This window comes from Poecilia reticulata, chromosome 2 (assembly GCF_904066995.2).
Source record: "Poecilia reticulata chromosome 2, P_reticulata-male-v2, whole genome shotgun sequence".
NCBI lineage: Eukaryota > Metazoa > Chordata > Actinopteri > Cyprinodontiformes > Poeciliidae > Poecilia > Poecilia reticulata.
The window spans coordinates 24,547,465-24,567,798 of NC_088831.1; the positions used below are offsets into that span (position 1 = coordinate 24,547,465).

The following is a 20,334-nucleotide window of genomic DNA, read 5'->3' on the forward strand; positions in this document are numbered from 1 at the left end:
GTGAGGTTCTTTTGTATTAAACCAGGCCGTTTTCAAATCTTGCCTCTGATTCTCAAGTGTATTTAGATCTGCACTTTAACAAGGCCATGGATATGCTGTGATCTAAACGCCTGCGTTGTGCCTGTGGCTGTGTGCATGTCTGTTGTCCTTCTGGATGGAGGATCTCTGCCTCACTCTCGAGTTTTATTTGCAGCCCCAAACAGTTTGTTGTTTTCAGGATTGCTCTGCATTTATCTCCATCCATCTTCCTATCGACTTTGATCATCTTCTCATTTATGCAGCAGAAAAAGCATTCCCGCAGCATGATGCTGTCACTGTCATGCTTCATGATTAGGAAGAGGTTCATGTGAAGTGTCATTTCTCCACCACAATATGTGTTTTTTTTTTGGTTTTTTTGCAGAGACCAAAAAGTCAATTTGGTATCTTCTGATCTTTGACGTGCTTTTTTTTTTTATTATTATTTTTTTATTTCATTCAAAAGGAGCTAAATAAATGTGCACACCCACACTTTTCTAGATGTTCATTTGAAACAAAAATCTTGAAAGCCTTTCACTTCAACACTACATAATGTCACAAAATATAAATAAAATAAATTGAAATTTGTTTTGAAACAGAAAGTGTTGAAAGACTTAGACATTATATTTTTTTCGAGGCACCATCTATCTATCTATCTATCTATCTATCTATCTATCTATCTATCTATCTATCTATCTATCTATCTATCTATCTATCTATCTATCTATCTATCTATCTATCTATCTATCTATCTATCTATCTATCTATCTATCTATCTATTTTAATTCTTAATATTATTGGTGAGAAACAGAAATACATTGTCAGAGGAATGAAAACAGCCTTTTTTCAAACTGAAAATAATTTTGTCTGTTTGGATATTTAAGGTCTAAACTTCCCATTTAAACGATGAGCTAAGTTTAGAAAACCACATTTATTGTGGGAATTGAACCATAAGAATTTATTTAAAAAAATAAAAATAAATAAACTTTTCTTGTGTGTGCCTTATTTCTTGATCTTGAACACAAACAAACAACCTCATCATAAACTTAAAAAAAAAAAAATCCCAACCCCAAGTTTATTTCTCCTCCTAATCACCAAACCGCAGCATTCATTACACTCGGTGTGTTAAGTACCGCCTAGTTGTCCTGTTTATTTTGCACATGTTCGGCGCCGCCCTGCAGACGCGCTGATATTACGCCGTTGCGTAATTTGACAAGCCAGTGCAAACCAGAGGAGGATGAGCGTTTGACAGCTGGGTCGCCGGGGATTGTTTTCGAAGCAACAACAATTCATATGTGCTAGATTAATTCGGGCATTTTTATTTTTTTAAATTTTATTTTTAATTTTTCTTGTACTATACCGAACGAGTGTAAGACTAGCTACGCTTTTAATGGCCGCAGCTCTGACGAATTCGGTTTGGGTTGCTCCGGGGCAGGACGCGCAGTTTCTCCACAAAAGCCACCCAGCGGCGCCGCTGACATCATTCGACGGTCTGAGGGGTGAGGATCATGGAGAAGTGCTGTGCAACGCCATGCTGGGAATTTCATCTTTCCCAGAATATAGTCTGGTAGGGTTGGTTTTAATATTATTATTATTATTATTATTATTATTATTATTATTATTTATTTTTTTGTTGCATTTGCATTGCCTCTCAGCATCACTGTCTCGCTATTATTTAATTAAATTGTCTGTGTTGCCTGCAGATTTGGTATGAGGAACAGATTTGTTTTCATTTCAAGGGTCTGATCCTAACATTGATGGCTGCTGTGAGAAGAATGCTGAATAAAGACGAATTTAAGATCGCTGATGCTCACATTCATTGTGGTGTGTTGGGGATGAATGGGATGTGCACCCGTCCCTGAAACTTGTCCTGCATATGGAGCAACTGGATGTTCTAATTTCAGCTGTGCATTTGGAAAGAGCTTACATGCAGGCTGAAGCCTTTGCACTGAGCTACTTGTAAATCGGAGCTGTAGGTTCAGCTGATTCTGATATTCTGTTGTGTTGGTACACATGCATCCCCAAAGTGGAACTACCAGTCTAGAATGACATGTGGTGCAACCAGTGATGCAAAGTCTAAGACAGGAAGACAAAACAAAACAAAACATTGGCTTCATCAATACAGAGGCAATTAAAAAAATAAAAAAAACAATCTCTTAATACCAATTTTTAAGTCACATTAGGAGTTTGATTCAATTTCTTCACTCTTGAAACTAAAACTGCGAATCCAAATATGAACCAGGCCATGAATTACATTAGTTTGATTCCACGTGTTGGGTTAGGTTTTAGCTCAAAAAATGGGTTGAAGTGACCAATTTTTAACACTTATTGGATAGTTGAGAATTTGTTGAAGTGGGGTTCTGTGAAGAGGCTAACAGCAGTTGCTATCTTATCTGCAGTACTGAGCTCTCTTGCTATCTTAATTTAGCATAAATGCTCCATGGTCCATAGGGCCAAAGGTAAGGGGGGCAAAACCCAAACTTGACTTCTATCATCTCGAAAACCGCGTGGTGGTTTATGCAAATTCAACTTAACCGACATTTTTTAAGCTGCAGTTACATTTGAATTCAATTCAGATTTACACAGGAAATGAAGGTAGGAAGCGGTGTGCCACTTACTTCTTCCTGTGTGAAATGTGTTTTACTGAACACATTAAGCCGTTTCAATCAGAGTTGCAAATTGACCTGGATGGCTAAACAAGTGAAATAAATGGAGCTAGAGTAAAAGATTTGTAATTTTGGTTTACATCTGCCAAAAACATCATGAAGTTACAAACAAAAAGAGTCATCAGTTTCATTTTGTCTAATATATTTGCTATTTGAGACCAAAAACAAAACAAAATAAATAAAAGAACTTGAATAGCAAATGTGATACTTGATACATATTACACCAGATGTGCACTGATCAGACTCAGCCAATTTCCACATTTGACCTGCCAGTGTATATATATATATATATATATATATATATATATATTTTACCTGATTCCAGTTTGTGTTAATGAACTATCCTGAGCTGCATTCAAAACATTTATGTTATCTTATTTTATTTTTGTTTTAATCTGTCATTATTTTTTGATTTTTGTTAAAAAAACAAGACAGTCCAACTTTGCTTATCCATTCTGGCATCTGCTGAATTGGGCTTCAGTTCAATGTTTCTGTTCGACAAAATGTCCCCAAGGCATTTCAAGTTGATGTCATGTGGCAGACGGTTCCTTTTCATACCCGAAAAAGTCTGGTAGGAAACAACCGAAACTACAAACGTGTAGCATGGGAAAGGAATGAAATGACCAGCACCTGCCACTGTCTAGCGTCCTGTGATGGCCACAGAAAAGCTGGACACTGTGTCCCCTCTGGCTTCAGTAGAACACATCCCATATAAAATGGCTAACTGAATCTTCTTCTTACAATAACAACTTCTCCACCGAAGAGCGTTGCGGTTAACGTGAGCTAGTAATGGTTAAGTTGCAATATTGGGAAAATGGTCAGAGCAGGTCAAGATGGATTGCATAAAATATTACCTATCAATATTGATTTAATGACCAGTACTTTGGTAAATGTGTGAATGTTAACCATGGCTAGCAGGAGCCTGTGCTAACTACTTAACAGATCAAATCTGTGGTGAATCAAAGTCTTTAACACTTTGTAAACATTGTAATATAATGTCATTTCACAAGCTTACTATTTTCTATTTGATCCTTTGGAAAGTTAAGTGAGTATAGGTCATATATTTCAAAATGGCTGCCTGATCCGGTCTTTCTTTGAAAAGCTGGATCACAAATTTTGATTCAGTGTTTGCTTAAAACTTTCATCTGAACAGCGTAAGACAGTCATTTAAGTTAAAAAGGTAACCGTGCAGTTTTTGTGTTACTGACCAAACCGTTTCCCTTTTGTTCTTTCTACCAGGGTAAAACTGAGATGGACACCTACCTACTTCATGATGCAGCAAATTCAAAAATGCATGACAAGGATAGCGCTCCCATGCTGGAGTCACTTTTCCCCGAAGACTTCGCCTCTTCTTTCAGCATCAACATGAGCCTCCTCCTTCCCGATGCCGCCTACTTGCAACCCAGCCTCTGCCGGACTGTGAGGCAAATCAAAGCGGAGCCACCACAGTCCCTGATGCACTCGACCTGCCAGGGCAACGAAGCACCAATGACCCTTCCAGAGTACTCAGGAATGTTCAAAGCAGCCGACACTCCTGGTAGTAGCTTTTACATCAAGCAGGAAGTGCCAGAATTCCAAGAAATTCCCCAGTTTCAGATGTTGAACACTGACTTAGAGCAGAACTCTTTCCCCATCACCCCGCTAAGTCTTCCAGTCGGGAATCTCCACGTGGGACAACTACCAGACGCTACACAGACTGAATGTTTTTCATTCGACCAGCACTGTGGCCATCAGTTTAGATCAACCTACCTGCCGCTGTCTCCGCCAAATTCTCAGCCTCCGAGTCCAGACACAGGCAAGGAGATCCTTCATAACAGCTCCCCTCCTCCCTCCTACGAAGCCAGCATTGCCTGTAAGACAACAGTCCAGAACCACACTGATCCCAGACAGACTTCTAGCGATCCTTCGGCTCGAACCCACGACCAAACTTACGCTCCTGCGTTCACCCAATGTCCACTTGGCGGACCGGTTCAGGACTCCAGCCTGGCTCCGGCTCAGACGACACCAAGCGTCGGGCCTCTGTCTCCGGAGTTGGCGCAGTCAGCTCCGGCCAAATACAGCCGGAGGAACAACCCCGATCTGGAAAGACGCAGGGTTCACCACTGCGACGCTCCAGGTGCGATTACAAGTCCTTACGACTAGCAGTTGAGATAAAAGTTGTCAAAACGTATGCCTAAAAGATGCTTATTGCTTCCTTTTTTTAAGGGTGCAAGAAAGTCTATACAAAGTCGTCTCATCTAAAGGCTCATCTGCGAACCCACACAGGTAAACTTCTTGAAGTTGCACATCTTATTTTGGGGGTGAACATGAGGATGTTGCCAGGCAGAGAAGTTTTCTTGGCTTGCATATTCGTTCTGTCTGGCTCACATCTCCCTCTCTGCTGTCAAATCACATAAACCCTGCAACTCTCGTAAAGTGGGAGAAAATCGGGGTGGGGGGGGTAGAAACATGCAGTGATTTATGGCCTGCAGATGAGGCATGCTATCTTTTTTTTGTTTGTTTGTTTGTTTTGCCTCCTTTTCCAAACTCTTTCATTAGATGTGAGCTCTCAACAACACTCTTAGATGATGTCCTTGAGGGAGAACGGGTGGGGTGTAGATCCACAAAAAAAAAAAAAAAAGTTGTGGGTGTCCGCTGTAGCTTTACCGTGTGGTTTCTGCCCGGCCAGGTGAGAAGCCGTACCGGTGCTCCTGGGAGGGATGCGAGTGGCGCTTCGCCCGCTCCGACGAGCTGACGCGGCACTTCAGGAAGCACACCGGGGTGAAGCCCTTCCAGTGCGGCGTGTGCAGCCGCTGCTTCTCCCGCTCTGACCACCTGGCCCTGCACACCAAGAGACACCAGAGCTAAGGGACCCCTCTGCTGTATCTGTCCAGTCTTTTTAGCTTTTCCTTAAAATGGACAAAATACTGGGGGGAAAAAAATACAAAAAAAAAAGACTGCAATTTATCCTATTTACTCTCAAAGGATACAGTTTGATGTTCTGACCTGCCTCTAAATGTTTTTTTTTTAATTATTAAGAATATTACATCTGATCGTTGCCTTACTTTCTTATCAACATGAGATATTTGCTGATGTATCGGTTCAACTTATTTTACCAAATTTGTCCTTTCTCAAGCCTTATTTTTATTTTTTTTTTATAATATACCACATGTTGAACGTTTGACTATTTTTATATCTGAACTGTCGATTGTGCAGATCCTATCAGCATTGTGTGCGTTTATTTATGAAAGGTCCTGTGCTGCCAACTGAAAGGAAAAGGATGTCGCTTTAGCCTGCAGGTCAAAGCATGGTTGTGTTTGAGGGCTGTGGAGAGCGTCGGAAAAGCTGCACATTTAAGATGAAAACGGGCGAAAGAAAGCTCTCTGGCGTAGAGCACAGTTTGCGTCACGCGGTCAGTGCGTTGCTCATGGCATGACTTTGAAACTGCCAGGTTTACACTTTTAATTAAAAGAGCATTGTTCATGTTTTTTCCTCCTCTTTCTGCAATAAAAAGATTGTTTGATTTTTAGACGGCAATCGTTTTATTTAGAAAGCACAACGATTACAAGGGGGGTAAATGTTAGCCACGTTACAGTTTTGTTTTTGCTTTTTGGTCGTCGGACACATTTTAACGTCAGACCAAGATAAGTTAGTAAATACAAAGGGCATGTTTTCAAATGATGTGGTGGTTTTCATCCATCTATCCATTGTTTATAGCTGTTTATTCAAGCAGGGTTATGGGGGGTGTTGGGGCTGCTACCAATCTCTATGGGTCATTGGGCAAGAGGCATAGTACCTCCTATTCCAGTTCATCACAGCGCAGCACATAAACACACACATGCCCACACACACTTTTAAGGATAATTTAGGGTACATAATTAACCCAACACTTATATTTTTTTGGCTGAGTGAAAGCTGGAGTACCCAGAGAGACTCTATGTATGCTAGAGCAGAACATGCAAACTCCATGCAGAAAGAACTGAACGGTTAAGTGTTTAGTTGTCATATTGTCTTGGTTTAATTTGACGGGCCTCACCCAATCCCGATTGCTGCCTAACCTGTAGAATCGAGGAATCAAGTCTGACAGCAAGAAGTTGGCAACAAAAAAAAAAAGTAATTAAATAAATCTCAAAAGGTGTGACGGGGTTGCATTCTGCAATGAAATCTAAGAACAGATGAGAAGCAAAGTTATTAGCATAATATCAATCAGGAACAAGATTGCAAAGCCTTTTCTAAGTCGGAGCCATTATCTGTAAACATGGAACAGTGGTGGATCTGTTTCAGAACTGAAATACAACATCAACGATTCATCCAGGTCACCAAAGATCCCAGAGCCTCATCTACAGCTCTGCACATCTCACTCACCTTAAACACAGAGTTCAAGATTAGACGATAAGAAAAAAATGTATAAGCAAAATAAAAATAAAAATATGCTATCAATGAGTCCTTTTTGTTTGTCTTTTTTTATTCACATTTTTTTTTCATTGTAGATCCTTGTGTAATGCAATACAAGAAGCAATTCTTAATATTTGTTTTTACTTAAAACAGCAATGTCAGAAATATAAAGTTTTTAAAAGCTCTTGACCCAGGAGAATAGTAGCTTTACATTGAAAGTCGGAAAAACAAACATTTATTTCTCAGAAACTAAATTAAGCAGTCGAGCATTATCTGTATGCAAAATATTTGCAGATGCTTAGTAATTATTTTGCTCCTCAGCATATTTCAGAACTAGGAAAATCCAACCTTGGCTGACATGTTGTCACACATGTAATCAAAATTAAGCCAAAATGCAGATGCAGCATGTGGAAACCACTCTGACACCATGATTCATCTTCTGTGGAGCTATTCTTAGCAGCAGCCAATTGAAGTATTTTCTTTGACCTTATTTCGCTTTTTATATCGTGGCAGAGGACTTTTTGTTTGTGGTTGATTAAAGATCACCCTTATGCTCCCAGTGAATTTTCTTTTAGATTTAGCAATGGCTTTTTTTTTACTAAAATGTAACTTTGTCAGAGTCATATTTTGGAAATCTATCCTCATTTTAGCTTTAGTCGGCCAAGCCTTAAAACATGATTTGTCGTTTTCACCAAAAGATGAAGTCAGACAGGAATTAAATCTGGCGTCTCTTAAATCTTTGGTGAATCTTCTTTCTTTTACAACTAGAACAAAATGCACACAGAATGACTTTACTTTAAAACTAACCAATAAAGTGTAATAAAGTCCCACCTTTTCTCACCGCTGAACTTACTTGGCTTTAATTTTTCTCCATTATTTTTGCCTCATTTTTATTGGATAACAAATAATGTCAGTCATTTTTGTCGTGAGTTCCTGTTTGAGATATTTAGTTTTAATCTTGAGAAAAGAAGAAAAAATTCTGAAATTCTTTTTTTTTTTTTCCCCATTTCCGTCATTTTGAGGCCCTGAGCTTTGATTGCTCCGCCATGACAGAAAATCGTTCTCTTTCCAGCTGTTTCTATTTCAGTCATGGGTTTTCTGGTGTTACTGTCCTGGTTCAGCATCCAGGCTTTTGGGGGAGGCTTTAGCTGCCACACAAATATCCTCGCTGATCTTTTAAACACTTGCCACATTGAGAAATTAATATCAGGGTCAACGACTGTAAGTCGCCTTCGGCTGCAAAACAAGTCATATCTTGATAACGCTGTGATTGTTCATCATCAGCCGTTTTAGCTTACCTGAGTGTACGACCTGATAAGAACCCGGCGGGAAAGTTCATGCCGCTCATGCGCATGTAAACAGAGCGACACCTCGCTGGGTTTTTTTTTTTTTTTGTACTTCGAATTCCATCGAGTAAAAATGAAAGCACACACACCATCCTCTTGTCTGATCAAGTCGTTTTTAGTTTGACCTGGAATTCCATAATTAGTCCTACAGGTACACCATCATTAGAACCAGTTTTAGAATAATTGTGGTGAACAAAACGGGATGTTCTTGTCTTTATTTACAGTTCGCAGAGTGTACGTTTGTGACATGAGTCACAGAGAAGGTTGCCGACAAAGGGTGCCAAGAGAGTCTGCTGAAACCGCAGAAGGTGCCCGAGCTTGTTCCCAGAGCAAAGGAGGTTACCTGCATGTAGGAACGACCTAATGTCCCCCCCCCCGCCCCCCCCTTTTTACATTCGAAGTGATAAATCTCAAAGGTGATATTATATGGAGATAAAAAAATAAATAAAAAAAAAACGTAGTGGAGTGAGAATAGCTTGTAATCATGTGAATTCTTTAGCAGCTGACAAAAACATTCATCCAGATCCAGTTATGATGCAGTACTGTACATGATGTTCAGGCTGTTTCCTCTAAACTGTAACCTGTTCTTAGAAACTGCATTGGCTTCATGCAGGGTCGGAGCATACCGGAGCTTAAAATATCACTCTCTGTTGGTTGCCGGATTATAGCAACAAAGCAATGTGGTTTTATTTTGGAGAGATGTGATGTTTTACGTGAAAGTTTGGATAAGAGCAGAGTAAGAATGCGACTTTCTGACGGGTTTTGCACACATGCTAAAAACATTAAAGAGTACACCGGACCTCAGCTATGGTTTTAAATTGGTGGTGTCAAACTCCAGTCCTCCAGGGCCGCCTGTCCTGCAGTTTTTAGATGTGCCACAGGTACAAAAAATGTTGGAATTAAATGGCTTACTTACCTCCTTCTTGTGTAGACCAGTCCTCCAGAGCCCTGCTAATGACCTAATTATTCTATTCAGGTGTGGTGACACATCTAAAAGTTGCAGGGCAGCAGCCTTGAATACTGGAGTTTGACACCTGTGTTTTAAATGGTTCTGTCCAGGCCTGCAGTGGGCACAGCCAAGCGGGATCATGGGTAATGGCGACTAGAAGTGGACTGATTTTCTACTGCCAATTCCAATACTGGAAATTTAAAATCCAGTATTTTGCATGGTTTGCATGGTTTTGGTTTTTTAGCATTTTTTATTGTTCATTTTTTCCAACTGTGATTAGATCTTCTTTCAGATGAGACTCAAAGTGGTGAGCTGCACTGAGCTGGCTGACCAGTGGCTTTACGCGCCCAGTCGCAGACTCCGAATTAAGGTACTTCTTTGTCAGTGGGAATAATATTTACACGTAAACTTGACATCTTCATCTGTGGGTTATAATTTCCTGCTGCTACAGCATCATTGGCAGGAGAACATGAGTTGGACCGGGGCCCGCATAGACCTGTTTAACAAGTACAGGTCCTTGTGCAAAGCCAAGTGCAAAAATATTCTGTGAACAGACGAGACAAACACACTGTACGGTACAGTGTGTTTTCTTATATTTGACGTGGAGCAAACAAAGCACTTCAGGAAAAGAACATCATGCAGACATTCAAACGTGATGTTCTAGCTCTAATGGTTTCCTGTTTTCAGGACAATGTACAGTAAGTTTAAGGAACATGTAAACAAGCAAAAAAAAAAAAAAAAAAGTATTTTCTGGCATGGCCTATTCCAAGTCTGGAATTAAAATTCAACTCAGATTATGCTGAATGTTGTGAACTGTGGAGAGGGCAGCTATGTTTTCGCATAGGGTCATTAAATAGTTTTCTTCTCCCAATTACCAAATTAACATTTCGAAAAGTTTTTTTTTTTTTTTTTTTTTGCCTGGTATTAAAAAAAAGCTCTGAAGATCTGAAACGTCTAAGTGGGCTAAATGAAAAAAAAAAAAGAAGAAATCTATATGGGGGAAAATACTTCTTCACAACACTTAATATAAATTTGCTGTCTTTTGTGGATTTTCTGTCGATTTAAGCTGCTTGTGTCCGTCAGCTGGCTCAGGGGTGGCCCTGCAGCCCCCAGCATCCTGCTAGCTGCACTCCGCACTAATGGTTTCCCCCAAATCCAGATTAGGTTTCCGAATGCCGGCGTGAGCACGGCTCTCAGATGTCACTCAAATGTGTCACCGAAACCACATTCCATCCATCCCAATCATAGATAGCAAAGGGGCTCCATCCCAGTAGTGTTACATACAAAATGCAACTTTATTAACCTTCATGCCTCCATTCATTTCAATATACATGTATATGTTTGAACTTATCTTAATTTCACAGCTCCATCCATTTGAAAAAAAAGAAAAGAAAAAAAAAAGGTACAAGAAAAAAAAAGGCAAAAAACACTGACTTGTTACTCAAACAACTTTTGGAGAAAAATAAAACTGTAACAGGAAAAAAAAAAAGAGGAGAAAACAGAAGGACACCTGTTTTTAAAATTATTCTTTTTAAAAATACCAGGGTTAAAAATGTCTTTTTTTTTCCCCCATTAGCAGAATCTCCCTTTTTGAAGCATAATCACATTTTTTTTTATTTATTTTGTTTGTCCTCACGGTAAGAATGAAAAGATCTGAATATATTTACACAACACTCACTTTACATAAATACAGGAACAACAATTACTGTACGTAATATTAGCAAACTTGAAACATAGGCATTGGCTTCACTACTTAAGTTTTCAAAACCAGAAGAGAGAGAGAGAGAGAGAAAAAAAAAATCTAAAATCAGATGTTACACAGAAATTAAAATATTTATTTAACTGATCGAACGTCTCAAATCGTCAACAAAGGCATAAACTACCAAACCGTGGATTTGATTCCTCATGGCCTAATTTGAAATCACCGTGGTGAAGCTGAAACATCCAGAGGCCTTCGTAACTCAGGTTTACCCCACCTGAGGACGGAGGAGGACTTATTGCAGCCAAAGTTAATGACGTGTGCTTCAAACCGGTGAGCGTGTTGCGGTGGGACGCTGCGTTTGACACCGTGATATAAGGCTCAGTGCGAAGAGAAGGTTCAATGTTAGAGGTCCGACTTGCATATTGTTGTCTGTGCTTTTTTTCTTTTTCTGTTTTTTTATCATTCCCAAATAACATCCATAATAAAAAGAAATCATTATTTCCCCCTTTTGAAACGTAAGCAATTGAAGAACACGTGTTGGAATCGAAACGTTGCACAGGGCAGGTGATATTACAAGTTTGTGATATGAGGCACTATTTATCATTATTGCATAACTTTGACCCTGGTTACCGTAACAAAATTATGCTTCAAAACGAGGAAAGAGATGCGGTGTGTAGAGGGGGGGGGGGGGATACGATAACACCCTGTCTCCATGGAGACGTCGCCTTCAAGTCTAATTGAATTTTTTAAACACTGGTGTATTAAGGCATCCAACGTCATTTGTAGAGATACTGAATAAAGAGCACGTGTTTTGTTGATATGTGATTGATTTGTCTAGTTTTTTTTTTTTTTTTCATTGTTGTCGGTCAGATACGGCTGAAACCAGATGTTTACATACGCTGTATTAAAAAAAAAAAAAAAAAAAAAAGACACAACCCTTTTTTTTCCTCCTCACCCTCTGTGATTTGGACAGGAAATACATGACTTGTTTTAGGAAAGTCAGTATTACCCGAATTATTTATATTTCCTAAATTCCAGAATAATGATTAAAAAAAATAAAAATAAAAAATAATAATAATATTTTCTTTAAATTCTGAGATTTACATGCGCCAAAACAATGCTGCTTCCATGTGGACAAATCAAATGAAATCAGCCACATCTTGTATCAAAATAGGCTGAAAGGCCACTCAGACTGCTGTCAAATAAAGGCCACACATGCCAAAATAAGTCTGAAAAACAAGAATTGGAATGGTGATTGTTATACTTTCTGGAAAAGTTAATGGGGTTGACAGCATCATGTTGGGGGTTCGTTTAGCTGCAGGAAAGGACCGGTGCACTTCACATTAAAGCAGATGTGTGGGAATAACTGCAGCAACATCTCAAGACATCAGCCTCAAAGTTAAAGCTCGGGTACAAACGAGTCACCAGATTAGCTACAATATGACTCAAAATCAACAAAGCCAATGTTCTGGAGTGTTACAGTGACATAATCCTGACCGCAGTCCCATCGGACATTTGGGAAGAGCTGAAAAGTTGTGTGTGTGTGTGTGTGTGTATGTGTGTGTGTTGACTCAGTCAGAACAGTTCTGTCAGGAATGGGACAAAATGTCCAGCAGATTACCTTAAGAAACTTCGTATCAAAAATTAAGTAAGTTTCTCATTTATTGTCATAAAAATATATGTATAATAATGATCTCATTATTCTGGCATTTAGTAAACAATAATAATAATAATAGTGTTAACCTTAACAGACCGAAAAACAGGAAACATTTGATCATATTTAACATCAGAAAGTGAGTAAAAATATGCGTATGTATGCGTAAATACCTGGTTTCTACTGTAAAAATAGCAAAATACCAACACAGGCATTCAAGTACCTTAATACGGTCAGTGTATATAAATAATTTTGTTGTTTATAGCAAACACTGGTGCAGCCTTATAAAATAAAAAATAATAATTTGATCGTGAACTTGTTTAACCCCGAACCAGAACAGTAATAATACTAATAATAATAATAAAAAAAGAAGCTTTTTGTTATGACATCACATAATGATCATTTACATGATGAACACCTGTAGCCCATTTTCGCTGTATATCAAATTAGATAAATTAAGGTCTCAGAAAAAAGACTTTACGCGTATAAATGTATCTCCTGCGTCTACGAATCGAAAGCCCTATTTCTCCGTTGTATGTACAGGTTGTAGAACTTTGTAATAGCTTTGTATCTTCACTATCACATATATTTCAACATTTCAAAAGATCCAAAAAAAACCCCCAACATTTTTTTTTTTACATAAGAGAAAGAGTTACAAGCCGTCACATGAAGAGCCCCTCAATCACAAAAAAAAAAAAGTTTTAATACATTGTACGGATGATCAAATATGACGAATATTTGCTTATAAATTGACATCTGAAATAAAATTATCTGAAAAATCATCTCAATAAACAAAGAAGGTGCTAATATGCTTTTTTTTTTTGTTTCTTTTTGCCAAAACGATAATACAACTGGGCGTAATGACATGTGCACAAACAATATACATAAATAATGGTGAGATACGAGAGGGCCGCACGAACTCCGAAAAACTGTTCCCTGGATTTGGCTTCTTTACTAAAAGTGAGAGCTTTCGCCGTGTGTGTGGTGTGCGTGTGTGTGTTTGTAGGCGTTAGTGTAAAAGCGTATGGATTTCAATATACCTTAATCAAAAAAAAAAAAAAAAAGGTTGCTGTGTCTTTTTACTGGCTTCTGCCCAATAACTGCATTTGGCAGCGCTATGTCGTATAACATCGGTTGGCTCGGTACCTGAAAGCCCTGAAGCTTTTAAACGGCATCAAGAGCGCTGGAAATAGTTGCAAAAAAAAAAGAGCGACATTTGCCTTTAGGACTATAAAAATATACTTTTAATTGAATTCCCTGATTGAGGTCAAGTGTGATGTTTTCTGAGAGACATTTATGCCAGTAACTGCATCTAAAGTCTTAATCTTCCGTGACATAATGTTACAATTTCATAATAATATCTGTATCATGTGCGGTGCTTTGCAAAAAGTTTTCAGACTCCTTGAACTTGTTCACATTTCACCACGTTACAACCGTAAACCTTAATGTGGTTTTTATGGGGATTTTCAAAGTAGTGCCGTGATTGTGGAGTGGAAACAAAAAAAAAAACAAAAAAAAAAGATGTGCTTATTTTTTTCAAACCCCCTTTACTCTGATACATCCAAATGAAGTGAAGTGAATTTATAAGCTCTTAAAAAGAAGTCCACCGAAATCTCAGGAAGCAATGCTGAGCTGTTCTGCAAAAGGCGTCAGACGTTAAAAGTACCGACTCGGGGATGCTGAAGACGTACGCGCTCTGCACTTTTCAGATTTTCACTCGTTTGCAGGGAAATAGAAATGTATCAGTGTCCTCCCACGTGACAGCTACACACTACGACTACTATAGGTCTACCACATAAAATCCCAGGATCACACATTGACGTTTGTCATTGTAGCATGACGAAATGTCAAAATAGTTCCAAGGATGAGCAGTTTTGCAAAGCGCTGTATGTATGTAACTAGGTGTGCAACTCCTGCATTTTAATCACCAGACTTCTGGTGACAACCCACAAAACCGCCCAAAGTGAGGTGAGAACATTTCAAGTGATGTTTATGAAAATAAAAATAAAAACAAAACGAAAACAAACAAACAAACAAACAAACAACAAACGGAAGATGCTGCGGAGTGAATGACCAGCTGAGAGACCTAACATCGCGACTTGGAGCTGCCTCAGAAACTGAGTGCGGCTGACCTCGACCCTTTGTCTCTGATTTCGGACATCGACGAACACTTTGATCAGAATGTATTGCTCTCCTGTGTGTGCAGGTTTGTCTCCGTTAAAGTCTTCAGCTGGCGTCAGCGGCGGCCTGCGGGTCCAGGGCCGCCTTGCCGCACTAAGACCACAACACAAAACTCCTAGTTTTGGCTCAATTTCAGAGGAGGAAAAATGAGTTGACTGATGAGGAAAGGTAGATGTTGACAGAATGAAAGTCTCTAAGGTGCCTCTGTTGGGTTTTTATTTTTTATTTTTCCCACATACTCTCCTCTGATTGTTTCAAGGTTCGCTGTACATGAGGGGGGGGGGGGGGTCGTATTTGTCAGAATCAAACGTAAGCGATAAGCATGTACTTTAAAAAAAAAAAGCAAGATTCAATAAAGAAAACATTTTCATACTGAAAGTTTATATATATTTATATATTTATATATATATATTCTTTAAGATTGCACTTTACTGATTGCTAATCACAGCTCAAAATCCACATAAGATTTTTTTTTTTGTTTTTGAAGAAAATGCTTTAAAGAGGCTCAAAATAAAGAAAAGCACTGATGAAGAATGGGGTTTGTCTGAAGTCCGTGTGATAACGTGGGGCTTCTTTGCTGGTGTGATGATGATTTGGTGTGTCCAGTTCCTGCAGCCAACGGCTCAGTGAGCGGGTAAAAATGGATCCATCCTTGTGAAGTTGTTGGCGCTTTGCTGGCTTTGGGGGGGAAAAAAAAGTGAAAGTCCAGACCTCATTCAACTTCTCGAAGAAAACGCCTTAGATGTGACGGTCCAAGTCCGAGTAAACCTTCCGTGTTCAAACACTGCCCTCTGCTGGTCAACTCACGGGAAGGCAAGACAAAAACAAAAAAACAAAACAAAAAAAACAATACTGTCTGTAAATCCAACTCCGGCCAAGTCTCTTCCTGTTCAAATCCACACCAGGTCGAACTTCCCGCTCTGACTTCAAAGGGGTCTTTCACATTATGAACGCTGGAAAAGCAGCTGTAATGTAAAGTGAGTAAAATCCAAATTTATAGAGTGCCACTTCATCCTAAAAAAAAAAAAAAAAAATCAAAGCTAAACATCAACAAACAGTGCTGTTAAAAGCAGTTCCCCATCATTATCCGATGACGGAGAAGCATCCCGCCATCGCTTCCTTCCCATCCAGAGAGGATCCGGAAGTCACCCTGTTTTCTGCTCCGACCGTCCATCCAGCTTCTCCATCTCCAACTCGAGTGTGTGTGTGTGTATGTGTGTGTGGGTGCGTGAGTGAGTTTGGGCATCCAGGCCAGCTGAAAAACATTCAGAGGGAGATCCCGCTCCCCCGGCTGCCTGCGTGCGTGTGCATGTGTGTGTGTGTGTGTGCGTGTTTGCGTGCATGTGCATGTGTGTGGCTGCGTCTGCTCTGCTGACATCTTCTCTCAGTCGCTCCCGTTGTGCTTCACACCAGCATGTGCCTCCGTCGGTGCAGGGCTAAGTGGTCGGATCTGGAGAAGCTGCGGTCACAGTCTGCGCATTTGAAGGGCTTGACGCCCGTGTGTTTCCTGTAATGCCTCGTCAGCTCGTCGGAGCGGGCGAACTTCCAGGTGCAGCCGTCCCAGGTGCACTTGTATGGCTTTTCCCCTGCAGGAGGACGACAGCAGACGCACGGGTCACACCTTCCACACCATCGCAGACAATACAACTGACCTGCCAAATTGTTTTTCCCGCACGGACTTTCACGGGACGGATACTTCAAGGTCATTTTTAAACAAAATGTTTCCATGGGAGTTTGCGTCTAGCAAAGATGTTAGAAAAATGTGTCAAACTATTCTTCCTCACGCTCTTGCTACCAAGGAGAAAAACAACTGGTGTGTAAGATTTCTGAAAATGCTTTTCTCTTTTTTCTTAAAGCCTCGAGCAACTTGAATAATTTACGCGGATAGCTTCCTCTGACCCACTTATTGTAGAAGTTGTTACGACTGGATAATAAATAACTTCCCAACAGTTTAAATAAAAACTGTAAAAAGAAAGAAAAAAAAAAAAAAAAAAAAAAGGGAATGAAAAAAACATCGGAGTATAAATCTTTGGTTGAATATACTTGGAGTGTCTCATTTCACCATCACATTTACTGGAGCCTCATAGTAAAGATGTCCATAAATACTTAAAATAAATACATTATTTATTGCTTTACCATCATCCTACACTGAAATTTTTGATAAATCCAACTTTTAACTTGAGTGCATTTATTTTGTAAGGAAATGTCTGAAGTATTTTTTATTTTTTTTAGCGTTTCTTTACTTTTCTAGTGTGGAGAAGTTTTACTTAGTAATCAGTAATCTCCTGTTAATTCGGGGACACATTTATCTTGGCCACAATTTTGAGACTTAGTTCTTTTTTTTTTATTTTCATGAAGCTTCCTTTCTGATAACGGGCTGTTAGAGTCACTAGGAGAAAAACGATAGAGAAGAAAGTAGACGAGTTTTGAAAAACAAGTTAGGAGGAGGAGAAAGACCAAATATAAAGTCCAACTGCTGAAGATAAATTTCAGATACTTAGAAAACAAACTTTTAAAAAAACCACTAAGTACTATTCTAAACAAACCAATTCAACACTGGCTGTAAGATCTTTAGCTTTTTTTTTTTTTTTTTTAAAGATTTCAATTTTAAACATTGTATAACTTTTTGCTCAAAATGCGGATGTTTTCTCTCACTTTTTGATTTCATTCTCAATGTTTGTTTGAAATGGAATGAAAATAATCAGAACTTCTCATTCTTCTCATCTCCTTTACTTTCCACAAGCGTCATTAAACCTCAGTAAATCTCAGCGCCTCTGGCTTCTAATAGGGTTTCAGGCGCTTGTTGCTCAGACCAACAAATACGCCATAAAACGCCTTTCAGAAAACATTAATCTCAGCCATATTTAGACCTGAAAAAAATTACGCAATTACGTAAAATGACATCTTCAGGCACGGTGAACTGACCTGTGTGTGTCCTCCGGTGTGCTTTTAAATGTGAGCTTTTGGTGTACACTTTATTGCAACCCTCGAAGTCACATCTGTGGATTCTTCTCTTCTTCGAGTCAGGAGACTCTGACCTCCGGGGGCGTCGGATGCTGTCAATACTGAACGGCGACATGGAGCTGCGACACACAAGGCCCAAAAGAAGTCAGCATAAAGAAATATAAAGCCGTGACAAGAACACCAACATGACAGCAAAATCCAATACACTGGCAACCATCGAAATACCTTGAATCTGATCAACATAGACTTACATCATTAACTGGAAAAGTGGCCAATGCTGGACGACAAATTTTCCTGACAACATTGACATTAACTTCCCTGGCTGTCCTCTGCTGGCCGCTGAGGATTGGAAACTCGAACGATGACGGAAGCAACAGAATGCGGGTACAACGTCGCCATCATTGACAGAAAACTGAGCTTGACACGTTCTGATTGAAAGATTCTGCATAACTTTTACAGTGATGAAGATTGTAAGAATGTATAAATACACTGTGTACAATTATTCAAATGCGACCTTTCCATCTTCTTTCAGTCGGTTGCGCTCTTTTCTTTTTTTGATCCAACTAAAGTGCTTTTTTGTGTCCTCTTTCCTTTGTTCGTCTCTCCACAGCACATTGATGAATGTTTTCAGCTGCTTCCTTCGTGTTTCTCAGGTAATCTGTTTACAGCTGCAGTAGAAATGTGTCCGTTTGTAGGTTTTGAAAGATTAAAAAGAAAAGACATTATATTCTAAACTTGTTTGATTGAAATAGGGTGTTTTATCGCTAACTTTAACCGGCACATTTCGACCATTGCACAGGATGAATATTCATACTGTGAATCCCAAATGTATCCATACAGCTGGAAGATTTTCTCTTAAAGTAAATTTTCCAGCTTCTCAACACGTTTCCTCTGACTGGAAGTAGCATCAACAATTTTGGAGGAGCCAAGCCAGAGTCCTGAGAAACTTTGAACAAGAAAAGCTTGTTCAAAATGACGTTCCAACCTTTTATGTATCATTCAAAATATAAGTAACAGAGCAGGTAGCTCTGTGGTTTTTGCTAATACTTTTTAATTGTATTTAAATAATTTATTTACATAGAAAAAACTGCATTTACCAAGCAAACTTGTGCTTATAAAATGTATTTTTAATTTATTATCTGAGTTTGAATTTGCATGCTAACATTGACCTTTTAACCCCCCCCTCCCCCCAAAAAACAAGTACTAATAAGAGTAATAAATTGTTCAAACAATATATGCATTTTATTTTAATCATTTTCATGCTGCTTGTGTAATCTTGTCTACCATAAAATTATTTATATAGAAAACATTGAGACTGAGAAGAAATATATAGATTTAAATAGCACATAGAAGCAGAAACATAACTTTGCCAGCAGGTGGCAGTGCAGCTCTACAGAAGAGTATCTGCGCAGCGGCAGCTGAGCAGAGAGGCATTTTGGTTCATTAGAACTTGGAAAATAAAACTTTTTCTTTTCCTCAGTCTTATCCAGTTAATACAATAATTCCCCAGTTAGTTCATGACACTAAATTAAGTGCTGATTTTATGATTCCTCACGGCCAAAAATGGTAAACCCAGAGTCAGTAAATGCAGTTGGAGCAAAGTTTTAAACTGTCTAACTGTCCCCTCTTACTATTTGCAGGCCTCATCAGAACTTGCCTGAAACAATAAAGTTAGAAGAAAAAGAACCCAGTGGTTGTAATGGTGCGGACTTCATGCCTCGCTCCAGACTGTTGACTGCAGAACAGGGAGCACCTTTCATGAAACGATAAACACATGACTGCAGCACACACCCAGCCCAGTGCCCAGAGGCAGGAGATACGCTACGCAGAAACAACAAGAGGATCTCTGTTTACTTAAGAGGAGGAGTCATATCTGTGAAATATATTTAACGGGGTTCTCGGAGCGGCGGTGGGGTTTGCTGCGCTGCATTTACGGAGGAAAAGGTGAGGGGGTCAGAGAGTGGGTTGGTGGGGGACGTTGGGGGTTTTAGAGGAAGAACAGCTCTGATCATGTTAAAGGGATTTGAAAGAGGAGCAGAGGCTGCCAGACAGGCCCTCCTGTGAACTGTCTCCGCCACACACAACCCACTTCCTGTCTCGCTGTCTTTCACCAAAAGCATGAGCTGTCAAACGCAGGCTCAGGCGTACTGAACAACCCTACAGTGAGAGAAACGCACAGAGAGAGAGAGACAGAATTACAGCCATGTACCGAGCACGCACGCACGCATACACACAGACACACACACACACACGCACACGCACACACACACACACACGCATATGATTACAAATCACCTGTTACTGTTGGCTTCCTACCAACCAGAAGCCGTGCAGGAAATGAGCACATGGGTCAGATATGAAGCGAACTCATACTTCCCTCTCCCTTTCTTACTCTGTTGCTCTCTCTTAGCTCGCCAACAGCACTGCAACCGCATGTTGAAATGTGACTTTTGGACAAAAACACGTGAATTTAAGATGTTTTT

The 20,334-nt window shown here is 39.5% G+C and overlaps 2 protein-coding genes across 5 annotated transcripts in view; one reads left to right on the top strand and one right to left on the bottom strand.

Annotated features, from left to right (window-relative positions):
* Nucleotides 1-1,186: 1,186 nt before the first annotated feature.
* On the top strand, nt 1,187-7,103 carry klf5b (Kruppel like factor 5b). Its single transcript, XM_008433539.3, has 4 exons — nt 1,187-1,582; nt 3,921-4,797; nt 4,887-4,946; nt 5,350-7,103. The coding sequence occupies exons 1-4, from the start codon at nt 1,406-1,408 to the stop codon at nt 5,526-5,528; spliced, it is 1,293 nt and encodes a 430-aa protein (XP_008431761.1). The 5' UTR covers nt 1,187-1,405; the 3' UTR covers nt 5,529-7,103.
* A 3,518-nt stretch (nt 7,104-10,621) lies between these two features.
* The window catches only part of klf12b (Kruppel like factor 12b), a 54,662-nt gene continuing 44,949 nt past the window's right edge, over nt 10,622-20,334 (bottom strand). For all 4 annotated transcript variants that reach the window (XM_017303779.2, XM_017303777.2, XM_081601255.1 and 1 more), the window contains 2 exons: nt 17,813-17,970; nt 10,622-16,473 (listed from right to left, as the gene is read on the bottom strand). In XM_017303779.2, coding sequence (XP_017159268.1) covers nt 16,292-16,473; nt 17,813-17,970 — 340 coding nt within the window. In that variant the 3' untranslated portion in view covers nt 10,622-16,291. The remainder of the gene's footprint in view (nt 16,474-17,812; nt 17,971-20,334) is intronic.